The sequence below is a fragment of the Spinacia oleracea genome, chromosome 4, assembly GCF_020520425.1.
Source record: "Spinacia oleracea cultivar Varoflay chromosome 4, BTI_SOV_V1, whole genome shotgun sequence".
Classification (NCBI taxonomy): domain Eukaryota; kingdom Viridiplantae; phylum Streptophyta; class Magnoliopsida; order Caryophyllales; family Amaranthaceae; genus Spinacia; species Spinacia oleracea.
In genome coordinates this window covers 142,556,594-142,581,415 of record NC_079490.1, presented here as the reverse complement: position 1 = coordinate 142,581,415, position 24,822 = coordinate 142,556,594, and the positions used below count along the sequence as shown (strand labels likewise).

The 24,822-nt window shown below is 40.6% G+C and overlaps 1 protein-coding gene across 1 annotated transcript; it reads right to left on the bottom strand.

The window, feature by feature from the left end:
• Positions 1-21,596: 21,596 nt before the first annotated feature.
• Positions 21,597-24,822, bottom strand: LOC110778182 (uncharacterized). Its single transcript, XM_021982747.2, has 5 exons — positions 23,652-24,822; positions 22,459-23,536; positions 22,073-22,372; positions 21,889-21,994; positions 21,597-21,791 (listed from the first exon to the last, which is right to left on the bottom strand). The coding sequence occupies exons 1-5, from the start codon at positions 24,820-24,822 to the stop codon at positions 21,597-21,599; spliced, it is 2,850 nt and encodes a 949-aa protein (XP_021838439.2).

Genomic DNA, 24,822 nt, shown 5'->3' with positions numbered 1-24,822 from the left:
GCACACTACTATAGGAGGTCGCTGGCACATACGAGCGTGACCCCAAACATGATTACAAGATGCAAAAAAAAACAACCGACGAGCCCCAACGCTTGGGGGCTCGCAAAAAATGGACTCCAACAAGGAGCGCGCAATCAAAATCACATTCCCAGACTGCGCCACGCACCATATCATGTTTGGATATCTCAAAAAAAATATTGTTAAACAAAAATATACACAGTGTGGACCCACTTATAGGACACATCTAATCAGGAAATATTACGACCCACCAACAGGTTGTAATCACAAAAGCCCTTCTACATAGGCAAAATAAGAAATTCAAAATGGGCTCGCCCACCCTCAGCGGGCGGGGTCTGCGTCACTAGCCGCGCAGGTCCTCAGTTTTCGAAAGAAATAAAATCTTCAAATTTAAAATAGGCTCGCCATCTTCAGCCGGCGGGGTCTACGGCGCAAACCACGTAGGTCCTTATTTTCAAAAAAACAAAATAAAATTTCAAAACAGATTCGTCCACTTCTATCGGACGGGGCGTCCACCCTCAGCGGACAGGTTCGCCATCTTCAGCCGGCGGGGTCTACGCCACAAAACCGCGTAGGTCCTTATTTTCAAAAAATCAAAACAAATTCGTCCACTTCTATCGGACGGGGCGTCCACCCTCAGCGGATAGGCTCGCCCACCTTCAGCGGGCGGGGTCTGCGTCACTAACCGCGCAGGTCCTTAGTCGCTGCAGCGATAACCTTTTTCGGTTTTCCCTTTTTCCAAAAATTAAAGGATTGGTTTTCCCTTTTTCCAAAAATTAAAGGATTGGTTTTCCCTTTTTCCAAAAATTAAAGCATTGGTTTTCCCTTTTTCCAAAAATTAAAGGATTGGTTTTCCGTTTTTCCAAAAAAGAACGATGTGCTGGATTTTCCTTCGTTTTACGTCCTATAAAAACAAGGGGGTTTTCTCGTTTAGCTAGCCCTGAAAATGAGAATCTTTAAAAACGTTTTACCTCGTGATTAGGCTTGGCCAGGCCCAATTACACTTTACAGCTTTAATTTCGAAAAACACCTGTAGCTACTCCCAATGACAAAGTGAGGGAGTTTCTACGCACCTTTAGATTCTTCCAATGACAAAGTGAGGAAGTTTCTATACTATCAGTTGACAAATCCCAATGACACGTGAGGGATATGTCGACACTTCAAGTGATGACCCTTAAGTCAAATGTTATCACTCGGGGGCTCGTGAGACCCTCGCAAAGCAGGTCACATACACCATGGCTTGTGTGACGCACTCCGTCTAATACTTTGACCATCGTCTTACTCCAAGACTCGGTCAAAGTGGGGGATAACTGTAGACACCTACTTTTGTCCCCGTTCCCGTAAGGGAAAGGTTCGATGATGAAAGCATAAAAACTCCACTTGACAACGCATCTCCTATAAAATAAACGAATCTCGATTCCCCATTTCATTTCACCCGAAACCTGCTATTTATGGAAACCTGCTAAAAATAGTAACTGCCGTAAAAGGTAGCGTCTAAAAGTGGCAAATCATAAAAGATAGAAACCTGTCAGAATTAGGTGTTGCATTCCAACATCAATCCTAAATGAGATAGAAAACCACGAGAATCCTATTCCTAATAGGATTCGGAAATAGGAGTCACGTATTAATTAAAATCCTAACGAACCTAGAGTTCGTAACGGGCCCAGACGCATTCCGTCATAAAATTGATACGCGCTAAAAGACTCGAATTAATCTCAAACTCTACGGATTTTAGGAATCCGAATCTGACTAAACAAAACTGCCCAGGCCCTATTTTCAACGCCTGGCTCTGGGCGCCGAAATCTTCGGCGCCCAGGCCTGGGCGCTGAAAATACCTGGGTACGTCTCTTTTCCTAATTCTTTGTGGATTACAACTCTGCAATTCTATCTTTCCACGAACTCTTCCCTATAAATAGGCCCCTAGTTTCGACGTGAAAGAACACACAACAACACACAATTATATTCTGAGTATTGACTCTCAACCCTTAGCCTAAGCCTCTCGCTACGAAACTGTTCACGCGTTCTGTCGCAATCGATCCATAAATCGAACGGAACGTATCCTGTCCCATAATTTAGATTCGTTAAATAAAAAGGAGAAATAGTAAAGTCAAAGTGGTTAGTTTTCTGAGAACCGTGACGCACCTCTCAAGGGTGCGTCGTAATATGTCCCCTTTCGATGATTTAACTGCTTTCCTCGCCCTTTTTATGAACTGTTAAACTAACCTAATCTGATTGTTCTATCACGCCAAACAAATATAATATTTTTGGGAAATCGGATTATCATGCTAGGTCCCTTAATGCTATTTAAATCAGAAAATCACGATCGAATTAGTATTATATGTTGCATATTGCTAAAATCAACTCAGATTAGTTTAATAGTTAACGCATGTCCCTTCAATTATTTATGCTGAGCTAGTAAGGATATCCTGCCTCTGGAGTTATCGACGAGCGAATTACTCCTCTCGGTAGTTACAGTCCCCCGAACCCTCAATCTCTACCTTGCGGGTGTATATTGAGAGATCCCCACACCAGGGATTACAAGGGAACCTACGGCCGTCGTGGTCAAATATAATTGCACTCCCTTTATGTCACGATAACCGGGTTTTGTCAGTTTTTCTCATTGTTGTTAAAAACTGAATGGCGACTCCTATATTACTAGTCAATTGGGTGTAAACTCACAGGAAATCCAATTACACTTGATTGAATAAAAAGAATCGTCACACCCACGAGGGACAAGGTCACGCATTAGCCTCGCGCTTTTTCGACCCCCTCACAAGTTTCACACCTATTGGTTGCAAGTTTTTTTTAAGGATAAAAATTATCAAACATAGAATTGTGTTCACACACAAAGCTAGATTAGTTGCTAAAGGTTACAAGCAAATTCATGGCATGGATTGTGTTGAACCCTCATGCATAATCTTAATGGTCAAGTCTATAATTCAAGCAATGATTGCATATTGGTACATATGGCAATTGGATGACAAAACATCTTCCTCAATCAAATGTTGGAAGAAACTATGTACATGGTATGTCATAGGATTTGTGGATCCAAATAAATGCTTGAAAAGGAAAGCTAGCTTATGAAATCTAAGTACAGATTTAAGCAAGCAATTGGGAATTAGAACTGTATTTTAGTGAAGCTAATAAGTATTTTAGTTTCATAAAATGTACATGATTCTTATAGATATATAAGAAGTTTAGTGGGAGTACGTAAAACTTAATTGGTCCTATGTGTATCACACACATATCTCTCTCTTGTGAAATAACATTCAAATGCTAATGACTTAGATTTGAAATTATTCATCAATGATGGACCAAGGCGAAACTTAATACATACTGGGTTTTAAGATCTATTTATAAAGATCTTATAATATTGTTAAGTAATGGCATTTACTAAATCAAACACGAAAGACTCCATTGGAGATATTCGACCCATGTCAATAAATCTAAGTAAAGAATGTTTGAACTATGTATAAGCATTTACTAAGTTAAACATCAAAGGATCTAAATGAGATTCTTAAACCTTGTAGACACCTACTTTTGTCCCCATTCCCGAAAGGGAAGGTTCGATGATGAGAACGCATCTCCTATAAAATAACGAATCTCAAATCCCCCGTTCATTTCACCCGAAACCTGCTATTTATAGAAACCTGCTATTTATGGAAACCTGCTAAAAATAGTAACTGCCGTAAAGGGTAGCTTCTAAAAGTGGCAAGTCATAAAAGATAGAAACCTGTCAGATTTAGGTGTTGCACTCCAACATAAATCCTAAATAAGATAAAATTGCGAGAGAATCCTATTCCTAATATGATTCGAAAGTAAGAGTCACGTATTAATTAAAATTCTAACGATCCTAGAGTTCGTAACGGGCCCAGATGCATTCCATCATAAAATTAATACGCACTAAAACACTCGATTAAGTCTCATACACTCCGGATTCTAAGAGTCCGAATCTGACAAAGAAACGGCCCAAACAGCAATTTCAACGCCCAGCCCTGGGCGCTGAAATTGCCTGGATCCTATTTTCAACGCCCGGAGCTGGGCGCCAAAATCTTCGGCGCCCAGGCCTGGGCGCTGAAAATACCTGGTACGTGTTTTTTCCTAAATTCCTCGTGGATTAGGGTTCTGCAATTCTATCTTTCCACGAACTCTTTCCTATAAATAGACCCTTAAGTTCGACGTGAAAAGGATACACAACACACAATTCATATTCTGAGTAATGACTCCAACCCTAGCCTAAGCCTCACGCTGCGAAATTGTTCACGCGTTCTGTCGCAATCGATCCATAAATCGAACAGAACGTATCCTGTCCCATAATTTGAGATTCGTTAAATAAAAAGGAGAAATAGCAAAGTCAAAGTGGTTAGTTTTCTGAGAACCGTGACGCACCTCTCAAGGGTGCGTCGTAATGTGTCCCTTTTCTATGATTTAGTTGCTTATCATGCTAGGTCCCTTAATGCAATCTAAATCAGATAATCGCGATCGATCTAGTATTATATGTTGCATATTGCTAAAATCAACTCGTGATGCACCTCTCAAGGATGCGTCGTAATATGTCCCCTTTCGATGATTTAACGGCTTTCCTCGCCCTTTTTATGAACTGTTAAACTAAGCTAATCTAATTGTTCTATCACGCCTAACAAATATAATATTTTTGAAAAATCGGATTATCATGCTAGGTCCCTTAATGCTATTTAAATCAGAAAATCACGATCGAATTAGTATTATATGTTGCATATTGCTAAAATCAACTCAGATTAGTTTAATAGTTAACGCATGTCCCTTCAATTATTTATGCTGAGCTAGTAAGGATATCCTGCCTCTGGAGTTATCGACGAGCGAATTACTCCTCTCGGTAGTTACAGTCCCCCGAACCCTCAATCTCTACCTTGCGGGTGTATATTGAGAGATCCCCACACCAGGGATTACAAGGGAACCTACGGCCGTCGTGGTCAAATATAATTGCACTCCCTTTATGTCACGATAACCGGGTTTTGTCAGTTTTTCTCATTGTTGTTAAAAACTGAATGGCGACTCCTATATTACTAGTCAATTGGGTGTAAACTCACAGGAAATCCAAGTACACTTGATTGAATAAAAAGAATCGTCACACCCACGAGGGACAAGGTCACGCATTAGCCTCGCGCTTTTTCGACCCCCTCACAAGTTTCACACCTATTGGTTGCAAGTTTTTTTTAAGGATAAAAATTATCAAACATAGAATTGTGTTCACACACAAAGCTAGATTAGTTGCTAAAGGTTATAAGCAAATTCATGGCATGGATTGTGTTGAACCCTCATGCATAATCTTAATGGTCAAGTCTATAATTCAAGCAATGATTGCATATTGGTACATATGGCAATTGGATGACAAAACATCTTCCTCAATCAAATGTTGGAAGAAACTATGTACATGGTATGTCATAGGATTTGTGGATCCAAATAAATGCTTGAAAAGGAAAGCTAGCTTATGAAATCTAAGTACAGATTTAAGCAAGCAATTGGGAATTAGAACTGTATTTTAGTGAAGCTAATAAGTATTTTAGTTTCATAAAATGTACATGATTCTTATAGATATATAAGAAGTTTAGTGGGAGTACGTAAAACTTAATTGGTCCTATGTGTATCACACACATATCTCTCTCTTGTGAAATAACATTCAAATGCTAATGACTTAGATTTGAAATTATTCATCAATGATGGACCAAGGCGAAACTTAATACATACTGGGTTTTAAGATCTATTTATAAAGATCTTATAATATTGTTAAGTAATGGCATTTACTAAATCAAACACGAAAGACTCCATTGGAGATATTCGACCCATGTCAATAAATCTAAGTAAAGAATGTTTGAACTATGTATAAGCATTTACTAAGTTAAACATCAAAGGATCTAAATGAGATTCTTAAACCTTGTAGACACCTACTTTTGTCCCCATTCCCGAAAGGGAAGGTTCGATGATGAGAACGCATCTCCTATAAAATAACGAATCTCAAATCCCCCGTTCATTTCACCCGAAACCTGCTATTTATAGAAACCTGCTATTTATGGAAACCTGCTAAAAATAGTAACTGCCGTAAAGGGTAGCTTCTAAAAGTGGCAAGTCATAAAAGATAGAAACCTGTCAGATTTAGGTGTTGCACTCCAACATAAATCCTAAATAAGATAAAATTGCGAGAGAATCCTATTCCTAATATGATTCGAAAGTAAGAGTCACGTATTAATTAAAATTCTAACGAGCCTAGAGTTCGTAACGGGCCCAGATGCATTCCATCATAAAATTAATACGCACTAAAACACTCGATTAAGTCTCTTACACTCCGGATTCTAAGAGTCCGAATCTGACAAAGAAACGGCCCAAACAGCAATTTCAACGCCCAGCCCTGGGTGCTGAAATTGCCTGGATCCTATTTTCAACGCCCAGAGCTGGGCGCCGAAATCTTCGGCGCCCAGGCCTGGGCGCTGAAAATACCTGGTACGTGTTTTTTCCTAAATTCCTCGTGGATTAGGGTTCTGCAATTCTATCTTTCCACGAACTCTTTCCTATAAATAGACCCTTAAGTTCGACGTGAAAAGGACACACAACACACAATTCATATTCTGAGTAATGACTCCAACCCCTAGCCTAAGCCTCACGCTGCGAAATTGTTCACGCGTTCTGTCGCAATCGATCCATAAATCGAACAGAACGTATCCTGTCCCATAATTTGAGATTCGTTAAATAAAAAGGAGAAATAGCAAAGTCAAAGTGGTTAGTTTTCTGAGAACCGTGACGCACCTCTCAAGGGTGCGTCGTAATGTGTCCCTTTTCTATGATTTAGTTGCTTATCATGCTAGGTCCCTTAATGCAATCTAAATCAGATAATCGCGATCGATCTAGTATTATATGTTGCATATTGCTAAAATCAACTCGTGATGCACCTCTCAAGGATGCGTCGTAATATGTCCCCTTTCGATGATTTAACGGCTTTCCTCGCCCTTTTTATGAACTGTTAAACTAAGCTAATCTAATTGTTCTATCACGCCTAACAAATATAATATTTTTGAAAAATCGGATTATCATGCTATGTCCCTTAATGCTATTTAAATCAGATAATCACGATCGAATTAGTATTATATGTTGCATATTGCTAAAATCAACTCAGATTAGTTTAATAGTTGACGCATGTCCCTTCAATTATTTATGCTGAGCTAGTAAGGGTATCCTGCCTCTGGAGTTATCGACGAGAGAATTACTCCTCTCGGTAGTTACAGTCCCCCGAACCCTCAATCTCTACCTTGCGGGTGTATATTGAGAGGTCCCCACACCAGGGATCACAAGGGAACCTACGGCCGTCGTGGTCAAACATAATTGCACTCCCTTTATGTCACGATAACCGGGTTTTGTCAGTTTTTCTCATTGTTGTTAAAAACTGAATGGCGACTCCTATATTACTAGTCAATTGGGTGTAAACTCACAGGAAATCCAATTACACTTGATTGAATAAAAAGAATCGTCACACCCACGAGGGACTCCACTGGGGATAGTGAAGGAAATACTCGTGCTTGTAGGTAATCAAAATAGCCGAAGGGTGAAACGATCCTACCCCGTGTTTATTTCCCCATCAAGTTGGGACGACCTGAAAATCAGCATATTAATGTGAACGGGCAGAACATCATAACGAATCTCGGCTCCCTCGGGAGTTGGGACTAAGGATACCTTTTTTCGCCAATAGGGGGGTGCATACGCCGCGCATGTTTCCCACTCGGTACTTGTGCAGGTAGTACACCTATCCCGAACCCAATCGCTCGCCCATTAGGTCCCTCTCGCCTGCATGCCCCCTTGGCTTGCACTTGCGGGTTGGCCTCTTGAGCGAAGTTCGTCTGTTGAAGACACTACCTCGACCGGGGCATGTGTTGGATCTACGATAGAAGCGGTACCAAGCCAGGCGCAAATAAACTACCCATAGAAGCTTATCATAAACTACATGGCATATTTAATTTTCAAATCCATGTTTGTAATGTAGTTATGTGTAGCGAAATATGTGATTGTGTGTGACAAACTATCCTAGTAAACCAAGGACCTTAAAAACTGCCCAAACATTCATAGACTAATTTACCAAAGAGTTATATCAAAACACGTGTTCCGCAAACCCGAATGATCGCCACAAAATAAGCGACGCTCGGGATGGCCTGTAACGAATCCCACAAACGCTGTTACGCGTAAAGGACGTTATTAGGAAAGCACGCAATTCGAAGTCGCATAAACAGAAGACAGAAAACGAGAACCAGCCAGGGACGCATTTTCAACGCCCCTGGCTGGGCGCCAGAATTTCTCACGCCCCTAGCTGGGCGCTGAAGTTGCTGCTTGGCCTTCTGGTCAGGTGCAGCAGCCTCGGTGCCCGAGCGAAAGGAAAATACGTAGCGCAAAAAAAATGTTCATCAAAAGAATTGCTACGAGGGCATAAGAAAAGCACTCGATTTCAAAAAGCGACTCGTGAAAAATTAATAACTCTTTGTGTCGTTGTTGGGCCTCCTACGACGGCAATGCTCGGCATCGAAACCGAACATGCTAATAACTATGAATTTCACACGGGCAAGTGTTTCGAAAATCCAAAGAATGACCAAAATAAAAAGAAACACAACCAAAAAGTATACCGACAGAAGAAAGAGCAAAAAAAAAAACCAATTTAGAGAGTCGAAGTCTAGACTAAGTAATGCTTGAAACTTTGGGAACCTAAACTTTAGCTTATCTTATGCCTAGGACTGGTCCCGCCACTTGGTGCCGATCAGGGAATCAACGGCTAGTGCGTCTCAAAGATACATCGCCAACACCAGGTTTAGTAACTCCAAGCTCCATCCGTCGTCCCTCATTTCAAGGATCTCCGCTTCCCCAACCTCGATTCGCACCTCCAAACATGTCCATCGAAGATATGCGAGACCAGATGGTCCAAATGACCCAACTTATGGGCCAACTGAAAATGGAAAACGAAGCCTTAGCGGCTGCGCAAGCCAAAAATGACCTCGAAAACGAGAAGAGGATTGAAAAAATGGTCCTACAGCAAACCATGGGGAGAAAATACTTCTCCCTCGAGCCTGAACCTTTTCCTGGCAAATTACCAGAAAAGTTCAGTTCATCTGACTTACCAAAGTTCAAGGCCACGGACAACCCCCGTGATCATCTACTGAGCTTTGTGAATACCATGAACTTGAAAGGCGTGGACAAGTCCATGTACTTACCTGCCTTTCCTTTGTCCTTGGAACCTGTGCCGCTCAAATGGTACTATCACCAGGACCCTAAGCTCTTCCCCACTTGGGAAGACTTTGTCAATGTCTTCATCAAGCAATACTCGTCGAACATGGATTTCCAACTCACCATGCGCGAGCTGGAAGTTCTCTTCCAAAAGAAAAATGAGGGTTTCACAACCTACTTTGCTAGATGGAGGGACCAGGCGGCCCAGCTAATCAATAGGCCTCCCGAAACAGAATTGGTCCAAAAATTCATTGACAACCTGGACCCGGCTTACAGACAACACCTTAGGTACCTGGGACTCGACACTTTCAAAAGAGTTTATGATGTGGGAATAAAGATCGAGGACGACCTCGCCAAAACCATACAGAGTAAACCCACATATAAAACCAACACCTATAATCGGGGTAACACATCCCAAGCCCAAGAAGTCCATGCTGTAGAAGAGGCTTCCGCCCGAAGAAACCCTGTAAGATGGGTCCGAGACCGAAAGTTTGCCCCACTCGGGTCAACTTTGGTACAAGCCTTTGAAAGACTAACCAATCAAGGAAAGTTGAGACCTATAGGCCCCACCCGTGACCCTCCTGTCAAAAACAAATACTGGGTCGTAGGTACTTACTGCAAATTCCATCAAGGAAATGGGCATGACACTGAAAACTGCTGGACTCTAAAACATACGATCCAGGACATGATAGAGGATGAAGTGATACCTCTCCCTAACGTTGGCAAACCCAACAACAACAAGAGCCCACTCGGCTCTTGTCACATCTCTCTCGACCAACCAGAGAATTTTGACCCCACGGTGTATATTACACCTCAAGGTGCACCACTCGTTGTGGTCCCTATGGATCGAATCGAGAGGGAAGTGTGCGGTGTGTGGAACGATGATGCTGAAGATATTTACCTATCTCAAGTCTCGGGCCAGGACCTCTTCACTGAAACTTGGCCCGGGTATGCTCTCATTGACACCACCCCTCAGGAGCCCGAGGTCGACAATCTCACCCGATCCGGAAGGATATACCAACCGGATATTCACCCGCCTCCTACGGACGACATCCCGGTTAGGTAAACTCCTGAGAATGGACGGCACGCCACCGTCGCGGAAGTCATTGAAAATCCTCTCCTGAAACAACTAAAAAGAACCAAGGCTGAGATTACCATCTGATATCTTATGTGTACTTCAAAGGAACATCGCGAAAAGCTTATTCGCTCACTTGACCTCATCTCAGTACCTACAGATATCACACCTGACTCATTGGTTAGCCATGTCACGAGAGATGCCGGAGAAAAGGCCATAGTTTTCACTGATAAAGACTTACCCAAAGAGGGGGGTGCTCACAATAAAGCCCTTTACCTAGTGGTTGGATGCAAAGGACAAAACATCCCCCTAGCGCTCGTAGATAATGGTTCGGCGGTTAATGTCTGCCCATTGCGAACCGCCCATTGCTTGGGGCTAGGGAACGATGATTTCCAAACCTCCACGCAAGAGGTACGAGCTTATGATAACTCCCGAAGGCCTGTATTGGGAAAAATCAACCTTACCATACAAACCGGGCCTGTGGCACGCACCACGGAGTTTCAAATTATCGACATCAAGCCCACTTTCAACCTCCTCTTGGGGCGACCTTGGCTCCATGACTTAGGAGGTGTGGCTTCTACCTTGCACCAAATGGTTAAACTTAACCATAACGGGGTAATACTAGAAATCCGCGCTCCTCCTCTCGACGTCAGTTGTACTATGGTTGGAACGGCCGAAACTGCAGACGACCTTTATGGGTTTCAAATGGAAGAAAAAATCCAGTTCATCGAAGATTATGATCCAGCATTCCTAGACCCGCATGCATCCCGAGTCATCCCTAGAATGTTGTTAGCTCAAGGCTATTTTCCAGGAACCCCATTGGGCATAAGGAATGAGGAATGCACATTCCATCCTTTTCCCGACAAATCTACTCCCTTTGGCTTAGGTTATGAACCAACGGAGGAAGATATTGCTGACCGCCTATCCAGGCTACGCCTTAACAAACCAAACAAACCACCCTCCTTCCCCCATATCAAAGGACCCTTAACGGATGTTCATTCGGGAAGGAGAAGAACACCCATGCTGTGATTTCCCTGAACCCTTCGTTCAGGATGGCTTGCTAAAACCCAGATTTGAAATTTTCCATGACTGCCACACCTTGGATGAGGCACCCCACCTCACCAAGACTAAAACAGCTGAAATATTGGACAACCAGGCTCTGTGGAGATTGTTTAACGAATCGAGGCCTATGGAGGACGAGACTGTGATGACTACCCTAGCTTTACAAGATGAAGGTTTCGATCCAACCCGGTTAATCTCTCCTGCATCAACACTAGAAGAGGTCGAGAACGGATGGGTGAAGACATATCAGTGGGTCAACGCAAAAGGAATGGAATTCAAGATGAGTACCGGTGAAGGACCGAAGTTTTATGAGACTAAACCCCAGGCTTGAGCCACATAGAGCACCATTAGTAAAAAGCGCCTAGTAGTTCTTTAGATTGATAAAAAAATAATAGAGACTTTAGATGGTCCTAAGGCCCTTTAGAATATGGGTCAGTTTTATTTCAGTGTGTTTTCCTTACTTTCCGAATCAATAAAGGCGTAATATTTCTCCTGAAAATTTTATTCTAACACTAAAAAAAACACCAAATGTACTTGCAAAATAAAAAAAATAAAGAAGCAGCCCACTATAGGCCCAACAAACAAAACCCACTCGGTTTTGAAATAGTGCCATGAGAATCAATTCCCGACACCCACAAAATAAACCACACTATTTCATTCATATCCCCAAAACCTAAAAAGCCAACCAGTGTCATCATAGGAGCCAATCCATGCAACCCAAAATCAAAGGAAATCAAAAATCCAAAAACAATGCAAATAAAATAGATTCATAAAACATAGATTCTATCATACCCTTCACTACCAACCTACCTCTTAAGCCTACACAAAGATCTTCATAAATTCCCCACCCTAACTCCATTTTCAAAACTGTTTTGAGTCACCAATAGAAAAAATTAATCTGGACAAAAATGCGTTTCACGCTAACAGTAAAAAAAGCCTCCAAAATAGCCTCAAAATTAACTTTAACTATGAAGCAAAATATCAAGGCACAAAAAAATAAGAGAAAGAAATAGAAATAAACGCAAGAACATGTGAAGCAAAGCGTCAAAAACTGACCGCCCAAGTCATTTTCAGCGCCCAGGGCTGGGCGCCGAAATTTCTGACGTCCCAGCCTGGGCCTTGAAACTCTCTGCCTGCCAAAATTTTCTTTTTGAAAGTGCTCGTCATTTTATCCGCAAACAACGGAAAAATAACGAACACTTGGGGGGTACAGTACGTATTCAAATAGGTTCACCAAGAACATAGCTATACGTTAGTCGAATTTTACGCTAGCTATACGAATTTTGCAAAAAAAAACGGCAGATGAAAATAATGGCAAATACTTCACTCATTTGACCAATTAAGTAATATGTTTCCACTTCAGGACATATCTACCGAAATCTAGCATACTATAACTTATTCTAAAGCTAGAACTACGCGCGACCTGATTCTGACAAGATACGTAGGCAATCCTTACCAAGGATTCGGTCCAAATAAAAAAATATTCTTTGCAATAAGTGTTAGACATATAAAATACATAAAAAAGAGGAGAAACAAAAATAAATAAAAACTAAAAATACGCCTTTATTAAAATATAATAAGAAGGAAAACGAAGTGCTAGGAATAAAAACCAAACACAATTGAAATAAATAAAGGGCACCTACACCCTAGCAGAGAACTACACTACTCTAGTTCTTCCGGATCATCAAATAAAGTCTTGTAGAGAGCAATGTTCGCAGGATCCACCCCCATAGTCTTCTGCGCTGCCCCAATATCAATCTCCATAAGAACCGTCTCCTGGACACTAACTTCCAAAGATGTCAAGGCTTCAGAAACATTCTCAATTATAGCCCGCTCAGCCTCGAAGGCACAGGCAATGGTGGAAGAAGGGTTATTATCATCAACTAGACTAGCCACTGTTTCTACAGGCGGCTGAGCCTTTCTAACCCATACATTATTCCGGCGACGATCTCCGCGAGAGCTTGCATTTCTTTTAACAACAGCAGGCCCCTTCATGTTAGGCATCTTTTTAGGCCTGAAACTGGAACGGGGAGGAACTTCCTTTCGCTTTCGATCAGGACGAGCTTTCACAGTCTTAAAACTATAGGTACGAGGTCTGGCAGAATCAGGACCCTCATACTTAACACGAATACGAGGTATCAAAAGCTCAGCCGGCTCCCCATTTCGAGCCTCGGTCCTCACATCTTTGTCATCGGAGCTCATCCACAACTTGTAATTTTCAGAAAGACCCACGAAGCCATTTGTAGCTACGGCCCAACGCGGGAGACCATCATAATACTTGGCCCACGCTAGGACCCGTGTTTGTGAAAAGGCCGCTACCTTAGGTGGTACCGTATCAGAAAAGGGGATAGTCTGCCTTAAACCATATTGACGCATGACTCGGTAAGGGAAAATATAAATGGGACGAGATAGCCCCAACAAAGAAACATAAACCGATACATCAGACCCCCCTGTCATAGTAGTCAAACCCCACCATGGTACCACCCACTTAATAGAACAAATGCCATAAGTAAAAAAGGAGGTCCATTCGGCCTCGTCCTGGCCTTGGTGCAAGTATTTTCGGTTACCCAAAGCTATAGGGCGATAATGTTTAGGATCGGCAGGAGCTTCCAAAAGTCTAAGCCGTTCCGCAAGCCAAATCTGCAAAAACAGGTACGATCGAATCAAAAGAATGAAAAGAAAGAAAAAACGGTTCCTGGGGCGCAGTTTCAACGCCCAGGACCAGACGCCGAAAATTCCAGCGCCCAGCCCTGGGCGCTGAAACTCAGCCCCAGGCAAAAAGAAATATATGCAAAAAAAAAACATACATGTGCGCAAGGAAAAAAATCGATTACCTGCAGTAATAGGGGGCTTCCCTTAAAATGTTCAGATTTGGCATCCTTCTTCAGTTCATCCGCACTCAGCAAAGTCTCAGCAACAACCAACGGCATAATAGAATAACAACTTTCCATCTGGCTAATCAAGGGGATCAACCTTATGTCACCGAACTCACCATTATTATTCGACAGCAAATAATGATTCAACAAGCAAAATACAAGGGCTCGAATATTCAATTTCTGTTCGGTCATATTCTTGCTAGGCCTAAAATGATGTTTTACAAGTTTTGCCAAGTTAACCTTATCATCTACAACAATTTCAGCAAACATGTTATCATCTAGCCCTAGGAAAGCCCTTATGGTTGTTTTACCTTCTTCAATAGTGCCAGGGGTAACAGGAGTAGCATTAGTAGGATAACCAAGGATCGCAGCTAATTCATCAGGCAAAGGACATATTTCATTGCCCCGAAAGGAAAAAACATGATGATCAGAGTCCCAAAAGCTTAGGGCAGCATGCAGAAAATTATAATCAATATTAATTTGTTGTAAACCTAAAAGTGCCTCTAAGTGGTATTCTTTTAACAAAGCTTTTTCTGTGGGAGTAAGGGCTCGTAGCCAACGCCTAACAGTTCGTTGGAGTGAGAAAGTAGGGATCGACATGGCAAAAGCAGTGAATAATTAGAGCACAGCAAAAGAGAGAAAGAATTTGAGAGTGATGGAAAATAAGGACGTATCTAGCCCCTATATATAGCTGAACGCACCCCATGACATCCTGATCCCATTCGGAAATGTGTGAGGAAATCCGAAAGTCAAATATTACCAGGAAAGGACTTTCAGTGCCCACGCCTGGGCGCCGAAATGTTTGACGCCTGAACATGGGCGCTGAAAATGCAGCCCAAGGTCCAGATTTCACAAAACACGGAATAGAAAAAGACTTAAGACCGTGTTGCTAAAACACGAGGCCCTATTGCAAGAAGGATCAAGCCCAAAGCACCTTTAGCTCCCAAATAAGCAAAAAATAATAACATTAAAACTTGGTCGAAACTTAGATTCGTCTCAGAAAATGCTCATGTACACTTTTCAAAAAAAAAAAAGCAAAGCAAGTTAAATGGTCATTCTTCGAAACACCAAAAATATGTGTCGTCAAATCATTGGTTTTCGAAATAGAAAATGTCTGTCTGTCATAGGGATAATCCGGGGAAGCCAAAACTGGATGTCGCCTGAAAACTAAAGTCGCACTCCACGGCTTCGCTAAAATAGCACACTACTATAGGAGGTCGCTGGCACATACGAGCGTGACCCCAAACATGATTACAAGATGCAAAAAAAAACAACCGACGAGCCCCAACGCTTGGGGGCTCGCAAAAAATGGACTCCAACAAGGAGCGCGCAATCAAAATCACATTCCCAGACTGCGCCACGCACCATATCATGTTTGGATATCTCAAAAAAAATATTGTTAAACAAAAATATACACAATGTGGACCCAATTAGGACACATCTAATCAGGAAATATTACGACCCACCAACATGTTGTAATCACAAAAAGCCCTTCTACATAGGCAAAATAAGAAATTCAAAATGGGCTCGCCCACCCTCAGCGGGCGGGGTCTGCGTCACTAGCCGCGCAGGTCCTCAGTTTTCGAAAGAAATAAAATCTTCAAATTTAAAATAGGCTCGCCATCTTCAGCCGGCGGGGTCTACGGCGCAAACCACGTAGGTCCTTATTTTCAAAAAAACAAAATAAAATTTCAAAACAGATTCGTCCACTTCTATCGGACGGGGCGTCCACCCTCAGCGGACAGGTTCGCCATCTTCAGCCGGCGGGGTCTACGCCACAAAACCGCGTAGGTCCTTATTTTCAAAACATCAAAACAAATTTTTCCACTTCTATCGGACGGGGCGTCCACCCTCAGCGGACAGGCTCGCCCACCTTCAGCGGACAGGCTCGTCGTCGTGGTCAAATATAATTGCACTCCCTTTATGTCACGATAACCGGGTTTTGTCAGTTTTTCTCATTGTTGTTAAAAACTGAATGGCGACTCCTATATTACTAGTCAATTGGGTGTAAACTCACAGGAAATCCAATTACACTTGATTGAATAAAAAGAATCGTCACACCCACGAGGGACAAGGTCACGCATTAGCCTCGCGCTTTTTCGACCCCCTCACAAGTTTCACACCTATTGGTTGCAAGTTTTTTTTAAGGATAAAAACTATCAAACATAGAATTGTGTTCACACACAAAGCTAGATTAGTTGCTAAAGGTTACAAGCAAATTCATGGCTTGGATTGTGTTGAACCCTCATGCATAATCTTAATGCTCAAGTCTATAATTCAAGCAATGATTGCATATTGGTACATATGGCAATTGGATGACAAAACATCTTCCTCAATCAAATGTTGGAAGAAACTATGTACATGGTATGTCATAGGATTTGTGGATCCAAATAAATGCTTGAAAAGGAAAGCTAGCTTATGAAATCTAAGTACAGATTTAAGCAAGCAATTGGGAATTAGAACTGTATTTTAGTGAAGCTAATAAGTATTTTAGTTTCATAAAATGTACATGATTCTTATAGATATATAAGAAGTTTAGTGGGAGTACGTAAAACTTAATTGGTCCTATGTGTATCACACACATATCTCTCTCTTGTGAAATAACATACAAATGCTAATGACTTAGATTTGAAATTATTCATCAATGATGGACCAAGGTGAAACTTAATACATACTGGGTTTTAAGATCTATTTATAAATATAATATTGTTAAGTAATGGCATTTACTAAATCAAACACGAAAGACTCCATTGGAGATATTCGACCCATGTCAATAAATCTAAGTAAAGAATGTTTGAACTATGTATAAACATTTACTAAGTTAAACATCAAAGGATCTAAATGAGATTATTAAACCTTGTAGACACCTACTTTTGTCCCCATTCCCGAAAGGGAAGGTTCGATGATGAGAACATAAATCTCAACTTGACAACGCATCTCCTATAAAATAACGAATCTCAAATCCCCCGTTCATTTCACCCGAAACCTGCTATTTATAAAAACATGCTATTTATGGAAACCTGCTAAAAATAGTAATTGCCGTAAAGGGTAGCTTCTAAAAGTGGCAAGTCATAAAAGATAGAAACCTGTCAGATTTAGGTGTTGCACTCCAACATAAATCCTAAATAAGATAGAAATTGCGAGAGAATCCTATTCCTAATATGATTCGAAAGTAAGAGTCACGTATTAATTAAAATCCTAACGAGCCTAGAGTTCGTAACGGGCCCAGATGCATTCCATCATAAAATTAATACGCACTAAAACACTCGATTAAGTCTCATACACTCCGGATTCTAAGAGTCCGAATCTGACAAAGAAACGGCCCAAACAGCAATTTCAACGCCCAGCCCTGGGCGCTGAAATTGCCTGGATCCTATTTTCAACGCCCAGAGCTGGGCGCCGAAATCTTCGGCGCCCAGGCCTGGGCGCTGAAAATACCTGGTACGTGTTTTTTCCTAAATTCCTCGTGGATTAGGGTTCTGCAATTCTATCTTTCCACGAACTCTTTCCTATAAATAGACCCTTAAGTTCGACGTGAAAAGGACACACAACACACAATTCATATTCTGAGTAATGACTCCAACCCCTAGCCTAAGCCTCACGCTGCGAAATTGTTCACGCGTTCTGTCGCAATCGATCCATAAATCGAACAGAACGTATCCTGTCCCATAATTTGAGATTCGTTAAATAAAAAGGAGAAATAGCAAAGTCAAAGTGGTTAGTTTTCTGAGAACCGTGACGCACCTCTCAAGGGTGCGTCGTAATGTGTCCCTTTTCTATGATTTAGTTGCTTATCATGCTAGGTCCCTTAATGCAATCTAAATCAGATAATCGCGATCGATCTAGTATTATATGTTGCATATTGCTAAAATCAACTCAGATTAGTTTAATAGTTAACGCATGTCCCTTCAATTATTTATGCTGAGCTAGTAACGATATCCTGCCTCTGGAGTTATCGACGAGCGAGTACTCCTCTCAGTAGTTACAGTCCCCCGAACCCTCAATCTCTACCTTGCGGGTGTATGTTGAGAGATCTCCACACCAGGGATCACAAGGGAACCTACGACCGTCGTGGTCAAACATAATTGCACTCCCTTTATGTCACGATAACTGGGTTTTGTCAGTTTTTCTCATTGCCGTTAAAAACTGAATGGCGACTCCTATATTACTAGTCAATTGGGTGTAAACTCACAGGAAATCCAATTACACTTGATTGAATAAAAAGAATCGTCACACCCACGAGGGACGAGGTCACGCATTAGCCTCGCGCTTTTTCGACCCCCTCACAAACCTATATTATATGTCAAAGAATTTAGCTAGATTTAGTACCTGTTGAAACTAGATGAGCTAAAGTTACATGAATAGAATTCAATTGAGAATAATTCTGCAAAAGAATTTATCATGTATGATATAATATGAGGATCGCCAAAAATGTATCGTATGGCTTTAGGAATAACGAACATATACCAATCTCTATTGATCTAAGTGAAGATCAACTAGATTGAGATCAAGAAAAACTTATGGTACTTGAAAAGGTACATAGGAATAGTTCTTGATTCAAGGAAATAAAGATATGCTAAATAGTTGATGCTACACGCATAAACACTGGCAAAGGATCAGACAAGATCCCTTTGGAGTTAACCATTGACAAGGACGAGCTAAAGAGCATCACGTTTTGAAATGGCAACATAGATTGGAAACAATGAGTTGTTGCGTGGGAAATTAAAATAATAATTTCTATGTCCCAAGATATAGTTGGAAAGTCTTCCGCATATCTGTGAACTGCTTGGATAAGTAAATCCAAACAAAGCATCACTAGCAACCTAAACAGTTGAAGTAAAAGTACTTATTGCCTAAGAAGCAATAAAACAGGGTTGTTTACGTTAAAGAGTTCTTCACTGAACTTGGGTGGATCACATGTCTGTTGACTTAATGGTCCTTCATTGCAAAATGCGTAGAACCACTAATGTAGCTAGAAAGACTAGATCACATAATAAACAAACTCAAAAGATCTTATCATCCTATCTCGAAGAACATTCGATGAAAAGGATATTAAGATTGGAAAAGCATGATAACTAAACCTATAAAACAAGTGAGAAGCAACACTCACATTGTAGCACTGGAAATCAAGCATAGCTTTGAATTCCATGAATTGTTTTAAAGATGGGTTCGAGGCCCATGGTTGTAAAACATTGCGGTTGAACATTTATCATATATGAAATGTATTTTCATATTCCATTTAATCTTGGTTTAGTATTAAATGATGAGTCCCTTCAATTTGACGATACATTCAAGATAGACTGTCAGGACCAGTCCTGTGACTAAGAAATGTCTATCAAGTGAACTTGAATGTCAAAAGTTGGAAATGGTCCCTGCTTGGAGTTTTCTATAAAGATGGACGCATAGAAAACGTTAGACGACTAGAATGCAAGATGAATAGTAGTTCTGTTTCTTGAACTATGTGGACATGGAAATGTCGTAATCATTTGCATAGATACTTACTTTGGGAAGACTAGTATCGGACAGACCTTTGAAACTTTACTGTAAGAGATGAAAATCTGTCATAAGTAAATTTCATTAAAATTATTAGACACTAATCCTCAATACCTGAGTGATTTGAGATTACTTGTTTGAGAACTGCTTACTTTGACGTTGTCAACCGTCGCACCGTAAAAGGAGGATATAAAGGCAACGCTCAGTAATCACCTATCAAACGAAGTCTAATCTCAAGATCGCAAGATTGGGATTGTCCTCCCATAAATCAGGATGAGATGCTGAAAGTTGTACAAGGCCACTCGGAGAGCTAGAAACTGTAAAATGCATGGCCGTGCTCAGATGAATCATAGGCTATGATTATCTGTTTATTTGATCAGTTGAACTCTGAAACCGAGAAACACCTCTGGACATAATAAGGATGATAACTCTTACCTTATGTTCAAGAGCAAGCATCGAGCGACAAAGGAATTAGGAAATGCACACTTGTCCCCAAGGACAAGTGGGAGACTGGAGGAAATAATGCCCTTGGTCCAAGTATGCATTTAATGATAAGTCTAGTTAATGCGGTTCAGTATTAATTATGCAAGTTAATAATTCAGTGAGATCAAGTGAACTGAATGCCTAGCTAGAGGCCGCTTCAGTTCAAGTGGATTAATGATATTAATCCACAGCTTACTCTTGACTGAACCCGTAGGGTCACACAAACAGTACGTAAACGGATCAAGTATTTAATGGCATTGAATACTCTATCTAATACATATTCGGAATCGACGGATCTTGGTTTGAGTGGGAGCTGAGATCGTCAAAGGCAAATAAATGAATACTCCGGAAACGATGATATTGCCGGAAACGGAAATATGGATCGTATCGGAAATATAAATATTATCCAAGTCGTAGATGTTGCCGGAAACGGAAACATGGTACGTATCGGAAAATATTATCGGAAATATTGCCGGAAACGGAAATATTGTCAGAATCGGAAATATTATCGGAATCGGAAAATAATTCAGGAAACGGAAATATTAAATATTTGTTCGAGACAGAAATTAATTCCGGAATCGGAAATGTTAAATATTGTTCGTATCGGAAATGAATTCCGGAATCGGGAAATTAATCGGAAAGCGCTTCGTACGAATTAGCATCGGACGAGCTTGCTAGACGAAGCCCCATCACGAAGCCAGGCCCACGTCCAGCAAGGGAAGCGCGCACCACAACACGCCAGCCCAAGGCTGCGCCAGGCCCACCGCAAGGCAGGCCTAGCGCGCGCCCAAGGCTGTGGCACCGTGTGGGCTGTGCGCGGGCATGGCCTGCACGCTTGCGGGTCATGCTCGTGTAGAGTTTGTGTTCACATACAAAACCTAAAGCGTATAGGATTCGTTTGATGATTAAATTTCCTAATCCTAAAAAGATAAATTAATTAATTTAGAGTTCTGCTAGGATTCTAATTTAATTAATTCGTATCCTAGTAGGATTCGATTACTTATTCTATGGCCTATAAATATGAGATCAAGCCTCATAATTTAGAACGAGTTTCAAGTATTCAAAGGTAAGAATTTGAGCAAAAATTCAGCCAAAACACTTGCCCATATAGTCGAGTATTATTAGTACCTTAAGGGCGATTCTAGTTGGTCAATCTTAAGGCGGATCCGGACGTGCTGTGGACTTTCTACGGAGGGAGGACACTTTGTTCTTGTTCAGTTCAGGCGCAGCAAGGGAGGGCACGCTACAAAGTGTATGCATCTAAATTATGCTAATTGTTATGTGGCAATTAATTTGGAATCCTGGCGTTTATGGTTTTTCCGCATGATTTATATTCGTTTATATGTATCATAACCTTACAAATATGCCTCTCCATCCGCTTCAACCACAATTCCAGAATTTTGTGTCAAAACACGACAATCGCGATCCGTGGAAAGGAATTTAAATCCATTGATGAAGAATCCTTTAAATTTCCTACCATAACAATACATACCACCCGCCAAAGCTTTTCTTAGTTTCTCATCTTCGGTGGTTGCATCTATGCAATGTACCTACGATGATACATCATAAAATCAAATGCATGTATTGTTTTTTTCCAAAACAAATGAAGTATTTATTCACATTAAAAGAACTTATTTTAAAAGTAACCTTATTTTGCAACCACCCTCCGAATTCATTGATGATCCAGTTACTTTCATCACTCTCCGTGAAGGAACTTTGTAAGTTCATTTGACGCTTCTCGGTTAAAAATTCACTTCATGGAAGAAGAAAAAACTTAGAGTGATCTATTATAAAAATTAATAATTCAAAGGAAAACTAACATAATACTTACTCCATATCCCCTTTGATCGCATCAGAGTGAAGTAAAACGTAGCGATGAGCTTGTTTTAAGCTTTTATCGTCAAGGCGAATGCTAACCTCCTTCCCAACAATTCGACCACCATAGTTAAACAAGTAATCATTGGAATTTGAAATCTCATCATCCATCCTTGTAGGTATGTTAAAGATGGTCTTAACACCTTCAAGATATCTCGAACAAAACCTAATTGTCTCCTCTAAAAGGAAGCCTTCTGCAATAGATCCTTCTGGTTGGGCTTTATTGGTTACATGTGATTTCAAATGGGACAAGTACCTTTCAAATAAAATATTTTTACTTACAATATAATAAATGTCAAATATTTAAGAAAATATTATAATTAAGATATGTAAGATATAAACCTTTCAATGGGATACATCCATTTGTATTGCACTGGTCCACCAAGTTTAACCTCCTCCACTAAGTGAATCAACAAATGGACCATGATTGTGAAAAATGAAGGCAGGAACTCTATTCCCAACTGACAAAGAGTTAAAATAATTTCATCTTGAAGACCATCTAAATCATTTGGATCAATAGTAGTAGAGCATAAGTTCTTGAAAAAGGAAGACAATCTAGCCAACAAGTCAATCACTTTTGTAGCGTTAGAAGCTCTTAAGGCAATAGGAAGGATATCTTGCATTAGAACATGGTTGTCATGACTTTTGAGGTTAATCAACTTCCTTTGCTTCATATTCACACAACTCGAGAGGTTGGATCCATATCCATCCGGAACTTTAAGTTTCTGCAAAACATTTAAGAACCTCTCTTTTTCCTCCATAGACATAGAATAAGAAGCTGGAGGCATGTATTCACTTCCATTAGGATTGGTACTAAGCCAAAGGTGAGGCTTTATTCTCCAATTTTCAAGAGCTTTTCGATCATCCTTACTATCTCTACTTTTATCCATACTAAGAAGAGTTCCCAAAATATTCTCAGACACATTTTTCTCGATGTGCATAACGTCTAAATTATGCCTTAGAAGATTATGCTCCCAATACACCAAATCAAATAGTATGCTTATCTTTGTACCAAAAGCACTTTCATCTTGGACGTCATTGTTATCATTATCTCCTCTTTGTCTCTTTTTCGGTGGTGCCTTCGACTTTCCATAAACATACTCGACCTTTTCCTGTTCACTCAATATATCAGCCCCGCTAGGACGAGATGGGGATTTACCCCACTCATTAGCTCCAAACTTCTCACAAAACTTGTTACCCTGAGATCGATATGGGTGATCTGCGGGTAACCATTTTCTATAGCTACAATAACAAATCTTATTCCCAAATCTATCAGAAGGGGTGGAATCTACGCATATAGGACATGCATTGTAACCTTTTGTGCTCAAACCAGAGCGAATTGCATAGCCAGGAAAGTCATTAATAGTCCAAAGCAAAGTCGCGCGCAAATTAAATTTCTTTCCGTCAAAAGCATCAAAAGCTTAAACCCCAGTCCACAACATGCACTAATGGCTGCAAATACACATCAATATCATTTCCAGGACTTGCTTTTCCGGGAATAAGTGTGGACAAAATAAAACAAGATGGTTTCATACATAACCAGGGTGGAAGATTATAAGGAATCGAGATCACTGGCCACGTACTATAAGTGGTGTTCATTAAAGGATAAGGATTAAACCCATCACTTGCAAGACCTAATCGAACACTACGAGGATCTAATGCAAAATCTCTATGACGCTCATTAAATGCCTTCCATGCTAAGGCATCTGAAGGATGCCTTAAAATCTTCTTATCATCTTCACCCAATAGATGTGTATCATGCCATCTCATATCTTCTGATGTTTCTGATGACATGTAGATTCTTGTTAGCCTCGGGATAAGAGGAAAATATCGCATTACCTTAGGTGGCACACCTTTCTTACAAGTATCCGTACCTTGATCACTTATAATGTCCCCCTTACCCTTAGTTTTCATCCACCTCGATGTACCACAAACATGACACTTGTCTTTCTCTAATAATTCACCCCAATACAACATACAATTATTCGGCCAAGCATCAATCTTTTCATACCCAAGTCCCAAGTCTGTTATCATTTTCTTACTATAATAAAAAGATGAGGGAAAATCAAGTATTTGTGGAAATGCATCTAGAATTAGCTTCAACAACATATTGTAAGATTCAATGGACCAATGATTCATACACTTCAAGTGAAACAAGTGTAAAAGAAAAGATAACTTTGAAAAATTGGTACACCCTTCATATAATTTCTCCTCAGACGCTTCAAGTAACTTCTTATACTTCGCCTCTTCTTCTCTTGTAGAATCATCATATTCATCATCAGTTTCATAGGTCACTGGCTCCTCAATCCACTCATCATCCTCTCGTGCTTCAAAAGTTGGGCAATTGGGAGACGTATTAACACTAAAAGTTGATCTTAATAGTCCTCCCATATCATCTCGACTAACAAACCCACTTTCATTATTTAGGGATCCTTCACTAGTACTCCCTCCATCACTACCAATCATACCATGAATCATACCCCCTTTACCATGAAAGATCCATTTCTTATACGACTTATAAAACCCCTTAAACAAAATATGTCCCTCTACTGTATTTACCGGGAACCATTTCTCCACCTTACAATTCTTACATGGGCATCTAATTTTTCCATTCACTAGTTCATGCTTGGAAAACTCCATGAATTTTATACAACCCTCGACATAATTAGGGTGACCAGTGGGTAGATCGATCCAACTCGTATCCAT